The 15,298-nt window shown below is 37.5% G+C and overlaps 1 protein-coding gene across 1 annotated transcript in view; it reads left to right on the top strand.

The window, feature by feature from the left end:
• Positions 1 to 15,298, top strand: part of CNTRL (centriolin) — a 4,034,091-nt gene that overhangs the window by 2,561,318 nt on the left and 1,457,475 nt on the right. Inside the window, 1 exon segment of the mRNA XM_044058259.1 lies at positions 8,644 to 8,846. Within this exon segment, the coding sequence (XP_043914194.1) occupies positions 8,644 to 8,846 (203 nt within the window).

Genomic DNA, 15,298 nt, shown 5'->3' with positions numbered 1-15,298 from the left:
TCAGAGTAATAAGCTTTAGTTGCATTGGCAGACAGTACACTTGATATTATCATTCGGATGCAAGGAATGCAGCAACAACCCAACAGTAGGAATATAATGGCACCAACACATATAGCAATTAAGACATTCATAAGTACTGTTCCCCAATTTCCAAACCAATTTTGGAAAAAGTCAGTTAATGGATTTTGTCCTGGTTTTGTAAGTTTAGAAACTTATTGTAGGATCTCCAGAAGGCTGTTAATGTCATATTCGTTGTCTGTAATGAACGGACAACACTTGCAAGTACCTCCTTTCGCCGCTAGGGTGAAATCGAGCGCCATACGATTCTGCAATGCTACAGTCCTCATTGCAGTTAACTCATCCGTCACCAATTCTAGCGCAGAAAAAGTTGCATTGCTCAGAGTTTCTAACAGTTTTGACAGTTTTCTGAGCTCCCAAATGGATTTTACTGTCCCATACGCTGGAAGAATACCAGCCCAGGAAATAACATCATCGCCCAAGTCCATGTGTGATAGCCCCTTGCTGCTACTATGGGCCAAATCGTGGTGATAGATCCAGGATGCATCAACGTTACCTACAGGATTAACAGGTTTATTAACAGCACGTACATTTCGTATTTTACCTTGGGGAAGAGAAAATGTATATCTTATAGCTGGTGCTAAATAACCCAAAAAACAACTGCCTGGCCAATTCCTTGGTAACCATTTGTATGCTTTCCTACCACAGATAAAATAACAATTATTTACTTTAAGTGTAATATTGACTGGAACAGAGTGATTTCCTTTGTCTTGCAGCCCTTTAAACAAAAGGTCATACACAGATAACATTTTTTCAAAGAAACTTGTGTCATTAACAAGCCCTGTACTATTAACAAGCACTCTTATAGGCTTGAAACTCGTTGCACAGTGCCCATCTATTGTACAGTTATGAATTATTGTTACATTACACTGACTCCATCCAACCTTACAGTTCCATTCTGGCGACCCATGAGGGGTAATGCTATTTTGTCCTTTAAGGCTACATTTGAAGTTTCAAATAGTAAATTAGTCCATGTATCATTTGCCCCCAAAGGGACTGTACCTAACATTAGACCACCATGTACAGTAGGGATGGCCGTACATATCCAACAATTTGAAACATTAAAAGACAGGGCATATGCATATTTAATAGCTTGGTATGTATTAAAAGGCGGATGCCAGGCCGTATTCTCGTCTCTCTTTACTTGGCTAGTCTTGTTTGAAAATAAAAATGGCCAAAACAGAAAAGTAACAATCCCACTTATTAACAACAAAATTATTTTGGAATGCTTTTGTGGGAAAGGCTGCTCCCTTCCAGTATTTTTCTGCATTGCTACAATAGTCAGATATTCATACAAAACAAGATTACTACTAATCAGTGTTCCTCAGGGGAACTCAAGTTTTTGTCCAGTTCAAACTGTTTTACCAGTTTACAATGTGTCAGATGGATCCACGATGTTCTTTCCTTTATTCGGACTGCTGTAGGTGTTGCAGTCAAAACCTGGTATGGACCTTCCCACTTTGGTGAGGCCCAGTTTTTCCTTTTGACAATTTTAATCCAGACCCAATTCCCTGGTTTCACTTCCAGGATCCTGTTGTTCTTCTGATCTGAAAAACAATCATTCATTAAAGAAGTGTTAGTTCTGGTCAGCATTTTCCTCATGTAATCTGCTACCTCTTCACTCCCCTCACGTTCCGCAGGCAAAAATTTTGCCACTGCGGGACGTAATAAGGTCTCCCGTATAATAGTTCAAATGGTGTGACCCCTTTTGAGGTGGGAGTGGTACGCATGGACAGGAGTGCCAGAGGTAAGCAGTTTATCCAAGACTGATGTGTCTCGGCCATGAGTTTACGTAACTTGCTTTTGAGAATGCCATTATGGCGTTCAACCAACCCTGCTGACTGTGGGTGGTAGGCACAATGATATTTTAACTCTATCTGAAAAACGGCGGCCAGCTTTTGAATAACTTGGTTTACGAAATGTGTGCTATTATCAGAATAGATGTGTGTAGGTAGCCCAAAATGAGGGATAATGTTATTTGTAAGGGCCTTGGCTACCGACAGTGTATCTGGGTGTGCTACCGGAAAAGCTTCAACCCATTTTGTAAAAGCGTCAGTAATGACTAACACAAATCGCTTCTGTTGAACAGGAGTTAGTTCAATAAAATCCATGCAGATTGTGTGAAATGGATACGAAGGCAGCGGGAAAGCTGCTGGGGTGATCCGCACCCCACCACCATGGTATCGTGCACAAAGCAGGCACGATAAACAAAATTGTTTAGCGTACGCTATAAAGCCCTTGGTCCAGAAAATGTGCTGGATTATTTGAACCATAGCAGCAGGGCCCAGGTGAGATGGGCCATGCGTCACTAATGAGGCATACCTAAAAAGGTTTGTTGGCAAGACATACTTATCATTTGGACCTACAAAAACTCCCTGCTTTTGAATAGCCCCATATTTAATCCATCGCTGTTTTTCCTGAACTGTACTAAGTTCCTGCATTACCTGTAAAGTTTGTAAATCAAATTTATCTGTAGGGTAAAGTTCCTTTTGTGTGGTCTCGAGTGCAAAAGTAGAGGTTAAGGCTACCCTTTTTGCAGTTTTGTCAGCCAGTGCATTTCCAAGTGATACTGGATCTTTGGCATTTGTGTGTGCTGCGCACTTACAGATGGCCAATCCCCGTGGCAGTTGGACAGCTTGTAAGAGGCTAAGGATTAAATCCTTGTGGGTTATTTCCTTTCCTGAGGCCGTAACCATTCCCCTATTTTTCCATTGCTGTGCAAAGACATGGACCGTGGAAAAAGCATACTGACTATCTGTGTAGATAGTAACTGCCTTATCCTTGGAGATGGTGCATGCTCTGGACAAAGCAATCAATTTGGCCACTTGTGCGGACAGGTTCCTGGGGAGGGGTCTTGCCTCTAGTACCGTAGTCTCAGTTGCATAACCCAGTTGTGTAATGCCTGCCTCATTTTTACATGCTGATCCATCTACAAACAGGGTCCAATCTGAATTTGCCAAAGGTTGGTCCTTAAGGTCTGGTCTTGGTAAGACATTAGAGTGTATTAAATCTAAACACACGTGAGGGGCACCATCGTCAGCTGTAGGTAACAGCGTGGCTGGATTAAGAGTGGTGCATCGCTCAATGGTCATGTGTGGTTGTGATAGTAGCGTTGTCATGCAGGATAAGTGTCTGCTAGGAGAGAGAAAGGTAACTTTATCCTTTAGTAGTATTACCGTGACAGAGTGCGGTACTCGTAAGGTAAGATCATGAAACAAAAACTAGGGTTGCAGACGCTTGCATAGCCTGTGCGGCTGCGACTACCGCTTGTACACAGTGTGGCAAAGATCGTGCCACTCTGTCCAGTTTACTGGAATAAAAAGCTAATGGTCTCAACTTATCCCCATAAGTTTGCAACAGAACCAATGTCATAAAGCCCTGCTTACAATCTACTGTCTGAACAAAGGGTTTTGTATAGTCAGGGAAGCTAAGTGTTGCAGATCCTGCTATCAATTGTTTTACCCTAGTAAATGCCTGTATTGCCTTATCCGTCCATTGCAGCGAGTCATGTGCTGCCATGGGAAGTGCGAAAATAAGTTCCGAAAGTGGACTTACTTCCTCTGCATAGTTGGGAATCCAACTACGACAAAAATTTGTTATTCCTAAAAATGACATCATTTCTTTTTTTGTGCTGGGCTTTGGTGCCTGTAAAATAGCTTCTTTTCTACAGTTATCTAGTTGTCTACCAGCAATTGAAATGGTATAGCCTAGATACCGTACTTCACTTTTACAAAATTGTAATTTAGATTTATTTACCTTATGTCCCTTTTTCGCCAAAAAATGCAATAACCGAATAGTTTCGGACTCACAGACAGCCTCCGTGAGTGCAGCCAGTAAGATGTCGTCCACGTACAATAGTAGATGACAGCCATGCTCTGGTTGAAACTGTGCCAGGTTTGTCGACATTTCTTGCAAAAAGATTGTAGGGCTTTCACAATATCCCTGTGGCAGTCGTGTGTATGTGTACCGCTTACTCATAAACTTAAAAGCGAACCAAAACCTACTATCTTCCTGTAGGGGAATAGAAAAGAATACATTACTAATGTCAATAACAGAAAAATACTTATCCGTGGGAAGGATATCATTTAACAAAACAGATGGATCTGGGACCATAGGAGCCCGTGGCACTACAGCAGCATTTACAGCCTGCAGATCCTGTACCATTCTCTATGTCCCGTCCGGTTTCCTTACTGGGAACAAGGGTGTGTTACACGGTGAATCTGTGCATGGAATTAAAACTCCAGCTCTCAGTAGAGCCGTGATCACTGGAAAAATGCCTTCTTCTGCCTTTTTACTTAATGGATACTGACGCTTATGAGGTCTAAAATCGGATTTTGGAGTTATTTTAACCTGTCCTGCTGTTTTTATTAGCCCAATGTCGTGTTGTCCTAGGGACCATAAGGATTTTGGTACTGACTGTAGTTTTAATTCTTTTTGTGGGGTCAGAAAGCATAGTCAGAATGGCCCTCCCCCAGGTGGTGTTAGCCTGTCTTCACGGAGGTGCACTGTTGGTCTAGCCTGGGTGACCCAATTTAGTCTTTGTACCTGAACCCCTTTACATGCCAGCTGTTCCGGTGTCATTTTTGACCAATCGGTAACATTTTTCCCAACTATATACCATGCCGTTTGTTCTTTCCTAGTCACAGATACATGTGGGATTAAGGCATTTTGAAAAAGCTGTTGCATGTCTCTTGTGAGACTACAAGTAACTGCGGAGTTCCCTGCCCTGTCCCAATAAAGATTTTGTAATAGGATCCTGGTCACCTTGTGTTTAAAAAATTGTTCCTCATACTTGGGATCAGGTCCCACATTTTTTTAGGGACTTCTGGATACAAGGGTGGGGCTGTCGGTTTACGACAGACAACAGATGTCTCGTCATCTTTTTTATGGACAAAAAATGCACCTTTTGCACTCGAGCCACCACTTTCCTTATTCGAAAAGTGTTCCCTATGGCTCTTATTAGCTTCTTTTAACCATTTCTGTGCTTGAGGGAATCCCACCTTTACTTGATTTTTAACTTTGCCTCCTGCGTCCCTACGCAGATTTCTCACCAAATTTTGACATTCTGATCTATTTAAGTTACCACGAAATCCATAATTTGTCTTTCATTTTTTATGTATTTTAAGTTTTTTTTTTTCTTTTTGGATGTAATTTAAACATATATTCCTCATCTTCAGTCCTTTTATTTAAGCAGCCCTTACTAGCACAACAACTGCTTCCTATTCCCATTTTTCTTATTTAAAAGAAAAACTGTTTCCCATTTTTCTTATTTAAAAGAAAAACTGTTTCCTTTTCCTGAGATCTCTACCGGTCTTTTGTAAAATTTAAACAAAAGAAATTCCTTTATGACTAGTCCCTTTGTTCTTTTTAAAAAGAGAACAATACAAAAAGAAGGAAAAAAAAATGTTACGCTTACCTTTCTGTGGTTCTTTCGCCCCGTTCGTCACCGTCCCACGGATCGAATCTAAGAGTGACTGGCCTCTACTTACGACTTCTTTGTCGGAGGTCTTTCCGTTCAAGGGAGCCCGAGATTCGTTCTCCCTTTCCTGTACAGGTTTTTCAGTCCCTCTTATGCGATTCGTACCGTGAAGAGGTGGCCCCACGGTCTTGGGGGGAGAAATGTCAAAAGATTTTAATACTCTTAACATATACTTGAAGAATCACGCAGATAAAAAGAAGCAAAAAGGTTTATTTTACATGCATGGAGACATGCTACAAAGTACATGGTATGTCAGCAGTCTAATTTCTGTACACTTTACATGGGTTTTTATACCCTCTTCTTCACGTACACAGCAGCTGGTTACTAGACAAGGAATTTCAGTCAAGGCTATAAATTCACATACTGGAGCCTTAGATGGTCAGAGGTCAGACACAAGATAAGCTTGTGCCTGGACCAAGGTAACATCTGTGCATTCCTCTTTGGTCAGCAAATTCTTTACAAGAAAAACAACTTATTTTAACTTGCTTCTTTGCTTGCAATGCAATTCCACATTTTAACCCTTACTATACATGATACAAAGATGTTGAACACAAAGATTCTTACTACACCTGTGAACCAAACTACCCAAGTCTAATGCCTTATTGCCTTAGGTTTCAGTTAACAAAGGTCTTGCATCACATCCTCAAAAAATCTGAACCTGTTAACTAGGATGACAGAATTACAAGACTCTGCAGTAGTTCATATCTTTATCAATGCTTGCACATTCAAAAGCAGAAGAAGTTACCTAATGTAGGAATTGTTTTAACCAAATGTGGAAGGGATTTATGTAGACTGTTTCTCAATGCCAGGTCCCTTTAATTGCTCCATCCTAAGATTGCAGTGTTATTTTATTTCAGCTTAACCTAGTCTTCAAATAAAGTTCATATATCTGTAACTGCTTTTTATTTGTTTGTGTGTTTATTTATTTATTTTGTATTTGATTCCAGTCTAGCATACACTTCAGTAAAAGGTCACATATCTGCAGCGCATACTTGTTTGCCAACATTCTTTCAGGTTGCAGCAAATTCAGGTATTAAAACCTTCCTTAAGGAGCTTTACATCTGTGACCACCGGAGACATATTCCTACCACATGTTACTTAGATTTTACAGAAACCAAATTTACTTACCTCTGAATGTGCTGACGATGCAGAACTGAAATATCTGTCTTGGAAAACATTTTTTTCTTTTGATCATTACATCTAGCAGTGGGATTTGAGAGTTACATGCCTTCATGTCTAAATATCATTACTAGATTGTTCATAATGAAATAATGTCATTAAAGACTAACCTTACCTTTATGCCAGAAGTAGTGTTAGCAGTGTGTATAACTGCCAGTCTTTTATGCAAACTGTAAAAATTATGGAAAACATATTTGCACTTGTTAGAAGCCCATACAGATCATCAGAGATATTAAGCAAAGAACTAAAGCAGTTCATAATACTAATCAGCTATTTGCTTTTTTCTAAAAAATGTTTCCTGGAAGGAACTAATACCTTTTTATTGACAGTTCCCCTTTTCCTGCATTTACTGTAATATGCTGGCACTAGTTAGAACATGCTGCCACTAGTTAGATCAATCTAGCACGCTGGGAATATAATTGTTCTTTTCTTTTAAAATAAGCCAACTATAACTATGACTATAATAGTCACTGATCACAGAGCAGATGCCAGTTGTTTTGAATTCATCAAGTTTAGTGATTACCATTGTATATTAATAAATAAGCAACCAGTAAGGATGTTTTTCAAGTTGCATAATGCAGTTCTGTACTTGAAGTAAAGAAAACTTAACAGTCAACCTTGAAAGCTAATTATGCAAGGAACTATATACTCACACAATGAAAAACAGAGTTTAAAGAAACAGATGACAAATAAAACATCAGCTGTTTGGTCTTACTAAAACATGATCACCCTCTGACTTTCAAGAACATTTAGTTGTTTTGGAGCCTAGCAAGCAATGAATTCCAGACAGTGAGTTTTCAATTTTGAACGTGTACCACACAATTCAGAAGTAAGCTCAACAGTTACATTCAGAGGTTAAAGGAGTCCTGGGTTCTAAATTCCCTGTTTGGTTTTGATTCAAAATATGCACTTCCTGTTTGCATATTCACACTGTTCTGCAGGAAGAGCATTCTTCTTATAGCAATAGTCTTTGAAAGGATCTTACATGTTTAAGGGAAAAATGGAGATCTGTAGTATGTTTCTCTTTAAATCAGTTCAAGACTATTTTATATTTTAATAAGACAACTGCATAGTTGTTATGCAACTTGCATATTTTATCTTCCAGAAAACATACTGGAAAAATCAGTTACATAGTTTGTATACCTTTTACATTTTTTAATAGTAAACTTTAAGATTAGGCCAGCCTTTTCTGCAACTCATATTTTTACTTTATTTTTGCAAAAAAACAAAGTTCAAAAAGCCTGTCCACATGATCATGGCAATCCCAAATGGGTGACATATTAGTGCCACAAAATGTAAAATGTGTGAGAATAGTTATGAATGGTTACCTTAATGATTGATGAGCTTGGGATGAATTGGTAAGCTATGAGAGAAAGGATGGAAGCGAAGTTATTTATACAAGACAAAAGAATGGAAGCAAAGTTATGTGAGACATGAAAAGTGATTTAAAAAGCAGTTGCTTTATAAGATTATAAAGGATAGCTATGACATTATAGAATATTGGGAAATTGTTAAGCATTTTTCGACAGACAATTGTGTGTACTGCACTTATTGGAAAGTAAGATTTATGTAATAGAAGCTACAGATGTAAGGGCTAGACATGTATATTATGAAGTGAAGATGAAGAAAAATATGGGAAACAAAAGGAGCTAAGTTCTTTGCAGGTGGAGTAAGTGTTTAACTGTGTTCAGAAACAAAAAGAGGGCAAATTCTTTAGCTGTTTTGCTTGCAAAAAAAAAAAAAGCTGAAAAAGAACCATATTGAAATTATATAATGCTTCTGCACATATGTACCACATTGCCGTTTTGTGTTCATAGTCCCATGCCATCAGTTATTAAGGCATTGTTTAGTAGTGAGATTTCTGAATAGAATGAATGTCTTATCTTTTCTTGTTTATGATTTATTAGGAGAATGAACTTTTTAGGCTTGAAGATATTGTAGCCCATCTTAAATCTCAAAGAGAAAACAAAAGAGTAAGAATATCTTCCCTAAAACTTGAAGAAAGGCAAAGACTACATAAAGACATTCGGGATCTTCTACTTGAAAGATGTGACCTAGAGAAAAAAGTGGAATTACTACAAAGAGCACTCCAGAAATGCAATAAACACAAGTAAGTCTTAAATTCATGACGTACGAAAGTTGTTCAGAAAAGGGTGGCGATTGTAGATTAGCTCCACTAAGTTCAGAAGCTGGGTTTAGTTATGCAGCCAGATCCTTAAATGTTGTTTTATTTATGATGCAAGTCCATTGTTTGTGTCTTTTCTTATTTTAATTTGTTATTTTAATTTGTTATTTTCCTAATAATAGATGTTCATTATTTGATCACTGCTGCAGTAGCATTAGCTATATAGGTTATGTCCTACTAATGATGTTACACCTGGCCAGCTTTCAAAACTTCAAGGACACCTATTCACATACTATTCCTTTGCTCGAGCTGTGGTTAAAAAAAAAAAAAAAGAAAGGTTTGGGTGTCAAAGCCCTCAGAGACTTGTTGCTGCTGAAAAGTGCTCCTGTTGCAGGCATTCGAGGATTCCTATGACTTTGCATATGAGGCCCATCAGACTTATGAATCTGTAATTGTATGGGTCTGTGGAGAGTTCTCCCTTATGCAGGGTAATGACTGTAGCTGTTCTGCATTTCATTTTTTTTTTTTTTTTTTTTATTTAGAAAACCTGGGTGGAGGCTGACGTTGACCAGTATTTTGTTTTTTGGGGGGGGGGGAGGGCTAAGATGCATCCAGGGATGTTGTCAGGATCCGTCAGTGCAGGAGTTTTAAGTTTTGATAGTGCTTTCAGGATTTGATCTTGTGTGATAGCTGGAGGCAAATCTGTTTCAGGTATATACTGTAAACTGTTTCCACAAACCAGATAAAAAATACGGTGGAATGGATGTCCAAGTAGTATTTAATGTCGTAACAGCAAAGCAAGTAAAAACAATACCAAATAGACTCTGTTCACTGGTTAACCCAGGTTTCGTCCTTACATTACGGACTTCTCCAGAGCAATGAACAAAACCAACCTTTCCATTTATATATACATCCCTAATTGATTCAATTATTTAATTAATTCATTAAAACCTGTTACTTTTCTATTAAAACATACATTTATAAATTAATAACACTGGTTATTAGCAGCAAGAATGGTGAGTGACAATGAAGCATTCGTACAGGAATTGGATTTTATGATAACCATGTTCAAAAGATGGGGTTATCCTGAGGATTTATGTAACAATGTAAAGAAAGAAGTGGTGCACAAAAGACAAACAGGTTTTTATCAAGCCATAATAAAGATGAATGTAAGTACTGATGTAAGTAATATTTCGAGAAAAAATCATGATGTTAGTAGAATGAATAAAAACATGAATTTAATTTATATAACCACTTATATCCAGGATGTGGAATGGTACATAGAGATGGTCAAGAAAAATTGGGGCTTCCTACAATTAGACAAGCAAGTAACAACAAAAATAGGGGGAGTCCCTAAGTTTGTATTTCGGAAAGACCAATCCTTTAAAGAACTTTTGCAGAAGGATGTCTGTTTAAATACAACAAAAATGGGAAGGAAGTGTGGAAACTATAAATGTGGCAGATGTTCCACATGTAAATACATTATGACAACAGGGGAATATATTAGGGTTAACCACAATAATATTCCCATTGTAGGACACTATGACTGTTACACACAGAATGTAGTATATATTGCACAATGTCAAAAATGCCCCGTTTTTTTACGTGGGCAAAACAGCTAGACATTTCAGAGAAAGAATAAAGGAGCATATATTGGATATAAAACATAGTAAGGTTACCAATGCTTTAGCTAGACATTTAATGGCAAACTCTGATCAGGACTTTAAGTTTTGCGTGATACAGTATATTAAAAAAGATGTACAAGGGACAATTTTAGACATTCACCTTGATATAAGTGAGTTAAGATGGCAGTTACGGTTAGATTCCCATAACTACCCAGGCATCAATGCAAGCATCAGTGTAGCACCCATTCTAAAGTTAAAACATATTTTAGGATAATTCAGTTTATATTGTTTATTTATTATGTAGAGGTAACGTACTAAAAGTATTTTATATATTTTATGCATATTATAGAAATGTTTAGGGTTTTTAACATCATATTATATGATTTCTTTAATTAATTTTCAACAATTAAATTCAAAAATGAATTTAGTAATAATAGTTTGTTCAAACATTACATGGTTTATAAAGAATATTTGGATAACAATTCAATGTACTGCATCACATTGTGATATTACTTTGTGGCTCCTTTTAGAGGTTTTTAACCAGTGTTATTAATTTATAAATGTATGTTTTAATATAAATGTAACAGGTTTTAATGAATTAATTAAATAATTGAAGCAATTAGGGATGTATATATAAATGTAAAGGTTGGTTTTGTTCATTGTTCTGAAGAAGTCCGTAATGTAAGGATGAAACATGGGTTAACCAGTGAACAGAGTCTATTTGGTTTTGTGTTTACTTGCTTTGCTGCTACCACATTAAATACTACTTGGACATCCATTCCACCATATTTTTTATCTGTTTCAGGTATATCTTGTAGGATAGACAGAGGGGAGAGAGGGTAAACTTTAAACTGAATTTATCAACCAGTAAATTATGCAGAGAGTTCTGTAGCCTGTTAATACATGGTACAGGACCTTCTTGATGGTTATTTGGACATGAAGAAGCTCTAGTCTAGTGCATCATGCTTCTTCACCAACCTTAATGTGAATTGCTTCTGGATGAAGATTGAGACACCACCAATATTATCTCTCCTGTGCAGAAGCTGGTCTAAACATGTGAAGGGTATCATATCCCTGCAAGGCCAGAGTGCTCGCTACCATTTTAAACTATGTCTGAGTCAATACACAGACATCTTCATCATCTATGGTGAGGAGGGCTTGTAGGGAGTGGAGTTTCTTGTTTAGGCCCTTAGCATTGATGAGTAACACCTTCATGTTTTCCTATGCTTGCTTCATTATATTGGTACATTTATCAGGTTGCCATTGCATAACAAAGGCAGTACAGATGTGAACAATATCTTTACCAGTATATGAAACCCTAGATTGGACAGATTCGTGCCATCCCTAGTAAAGTCGCATTATCTTTCAATCATATCCCCCAAGGCTGACAAATATTGGACCCCTTTGTATAACTCCAAAAACTTGTCTAAATATTGAAGTATATATTTTTTTTGCTCATATTGTAGCGTCATCCCTGGAGAGGATAAAATCCTAGGCTGTAACTTACTTGGGACATATAATTTGAGAGATCCATCATGTCTCTTTTCATATAGTCTAGTGATGTACATCTAAATTCATTTACACCCACATGTATTGTGACAATGTTATACCAGTACTTGTTCAGGGACTTGATTACATGTGTGATCTTACAGATCCTGGCACCAGACAAGCATCTAACCATCACTCTTTCCTTACTCAGTACTGGTAAGTGGTACATCTGCATGCATGCATGCCTTATAGTAGGCTCACCTATAAGTAGAATTTCTGTCTGGTAGATGCCTGCCTTCCAGCTGAGCACCCGTAACTTCAGGTCTTCTTGAGCTATGTGAGATAGTAGGCTTAACTTGCTGAGTGTGCTTTCATGGCAAACCTCTACAGGAATACAGTTTGTTCCTACAGAGCTCCCTTTTAATTGAGCATACATCACTGTTTTTATCTCATTTAGCTATTAATTGTTGAGACTCATCTTTCTGTAAACTTGTTATAATTAAGTTTTCCATAGATATCTCCATTTGGTAATCTTCTTGGTTTCCACACTCATGTACTTTATACAGATTTTCATAAAATTTCTGAAATATCTCTAACAGCCGTGTAGGATCTCTTGTTAATTTTTCAAATCATAGGCTTTTCATGTTTGATGAGAACCCTTTCTACTTTCTGTTACCTAAATAATTTTGATAAAAGTTGTGAGCTCTGGAGTTATTTAAAAATAGTTGCTTAAGAGCAACATTTCTATTCTCATGTAATCATCTTCTTTCGGCTGTTCCCGTTAGGGGTCGCCACAGCAGATCACCTGTTTCCATTTCTTCCTATCCTCTGCATCTTGCTCTGTCACACCAACCGCCTGCATGTCCTCTCTCACCACATCCATAAACCTTATCTTAGGCCTTCCTCTTTTCCTGTTACCTGGTAGTTTCATCCTTAGCATCTTTTTCCAATATACTCAGCATCCCTCCTCAGCACATGTCCAAACCAACGTAATCGTGCCTCTCTGTCTGCAAACCTTCCAACCTGGGCTGACCCTCTAATATACTTATTCCTAATCCTGTCCACCCTCGTCACACCCAGTGCAAATCTTAACATCTTTAATTCTGCCACATAATTCTCATGTATATTGTCAAATAGTCCCTTATTTTCCCATTATCACTGTGCAGATGCTGCTCTTCTTGTTCTGTCAGATTTCCCTTATTCTGCAGTACTTTCTCCTTTGTCAGCTCCTCCAAATAATTTCTGTTGACCCCCCCCCCCATATCTGTTTCATTTCTACCTTATTTTTAAACTCCATTTTCATTTTCCCACTCATGAGCTATCCCTTCTGAAGAAATTTCTATCTTCCCTAGTAATGGTCAGATAAGTTCCACTACCCATTTCTTAAATACCTTTCTTTTTTAAGAGTTAAGTAGGGAATTGCCAGTATTCTATTTTACGTCATTACCCTGCAACTTTATTTTAAATTTTATTTGTGCATGATTACAAATAATTATTGTATGTGTGCCAAAGCTTTCAAGCAAGTACACATTCTGATGTGAAATATAAATTTTATTGAGTCTAGCCTAGTAATTGTACGTTGCAGAGTAATATGTAAATTCTGTCTGATTTTCTCTTACTGATTTCACATCTTTCATACCAAATGTCCTTATTTATTTCTTCAGAAGTCCACCCTCTTTTGTTATATTTGCCCTTCCATGTCCCCCTGATCAACCATCGCCATTGCAACGCAAGTTCCAGTCACCACCCATAAATATTCCCTGCTGAAGGCTAATTATTTCTCTCAAAATGTTCCTAAGCTCCATAATAGCAGTTTTCATTAGAACACAACTACATGGCAGTGAAATCCTCCTCCTTTGCCTGTAGCACCTCACTACCACAAATTCTAGCATTATTGTCTTGTTTTCCCACTTCGGTCATTATTAGAGCCCCTGTAGCAACCAGTACTGTTGCTCCCCTTTCCCTTTGTCCCCTGTATTCTGCTGAATGTCCATGCTGTAATCCTTTTTTTAGTCAAATTCACATGGTGTGTTTTATCCAAATGTGTATCCTGCAACATTACTATTTGTACACTGTTTCTGTTTGTACCCTACATTTCTTTATGCAATTCACTACTCTGCTTTTTGTTTCTACTTATACAGCCATTTACATACCACACTAATATGGACAGAGTAGCTTATTGTGGTAGAAAGCTGTTATTCCCACCTATTGTGGATGAAAGTTCTGAATATATATTTTCAAAGTTTGGCTTGCATGCTTACACTAATGATTGTCAGGCTGAACTTTTAAGCAGCTGCTTCTCATCTCCATATGAATCTGTCACATTCTAAAGACTTTTTGCTTCAAAGAAAACACTCAAACAAAAAAACTAAAAACATTTTTATTTTTTATCCCCCATCCCCTTTTAACTTAGAACAAATATAAAACTATTGTATATTTTCAACAAAGTGTACCCCTCCAATGAGGAGTAGTTGTCCCTAATTGAGGGTTGCATCCACAAGCGCTACCTAATCTAAAGTTAAGGTAGCCCATGGTAAAGTGCATTTTCCTGCCTGTGTTCCCATTTACATTGATTTCTGTCTGTTCTTTTGTTATCCCTGTTCCCTTCCCAGATGTGGAAAAACATCTTGCATGCTGAAACATTATCTTTTAGGCCTGAGAAAAAATGCAGTTATCTTTAATTAAACTTTTTCTTTTAAATCATTAAAGTACTAATACTGATGGGGAGGCTACTACTTTTCATTCATTTGCAAGAGTTTGAGACATTTATTTTTCAATTAAATGCTTCCCACTTTCAAAGTTAATTTATCTCAGCAAAGAGTATTCAGAAGTGTGAAGATAAATTGTTTGCACCTGTAGACAGTTGCTCTTCAAATAAAATCAGTAATGAGAAAGAAAAACAACTAATATGCTTGCAGATGCATGAAAGAATCTTTGAAATTTCATTCAGGACAACTTCCCCTAGCCAGTTGCCTGCATCTGCAGTCGTCTTGTCTCCTACTGAGAATATGTCCTAATTGAAGAAAACATACAAACTAGTAATACTGTAGCTATAAGAAGCCTACCATTTTCCATGCTGTTCATTTTTGTCTTATTTTCCAAGCCTGTTTGATTAAAAACCTTGTGTATTGCTAAAATCAAGGACATAAATATAATATAAGGCATCCACCCGTGTAAACACAGGAGACATTACCATCATAATTCTACATCTATCAGTACATTTTTGCCCCTTACCCTAGTCCCACACCCAAGCAGCCCAAGATCACAACATTATATTAACTTTAACTTGCTGCTCAGCCTTTCTTATCTTGGTACATTATAAAG

Source organism: Protopterus annectens, chromosome 16.part0 (genome assembly GCF_019279795.1).
Source record: "Protopterus annectens isolate FY-2018-M chromosome 16.part0, PAN1.0, whole genome shotgun sequence".
In the NCBI taxonomy this organism is placed as follows: Eukaryota; Metazoa; Chordata; order Ceratodontiformes; family Protopteridae; genus Protopterus; species Protopterus annectens.
This window is presented reverse-complemented; position numbering and strand designations above follow the sequence as displayed.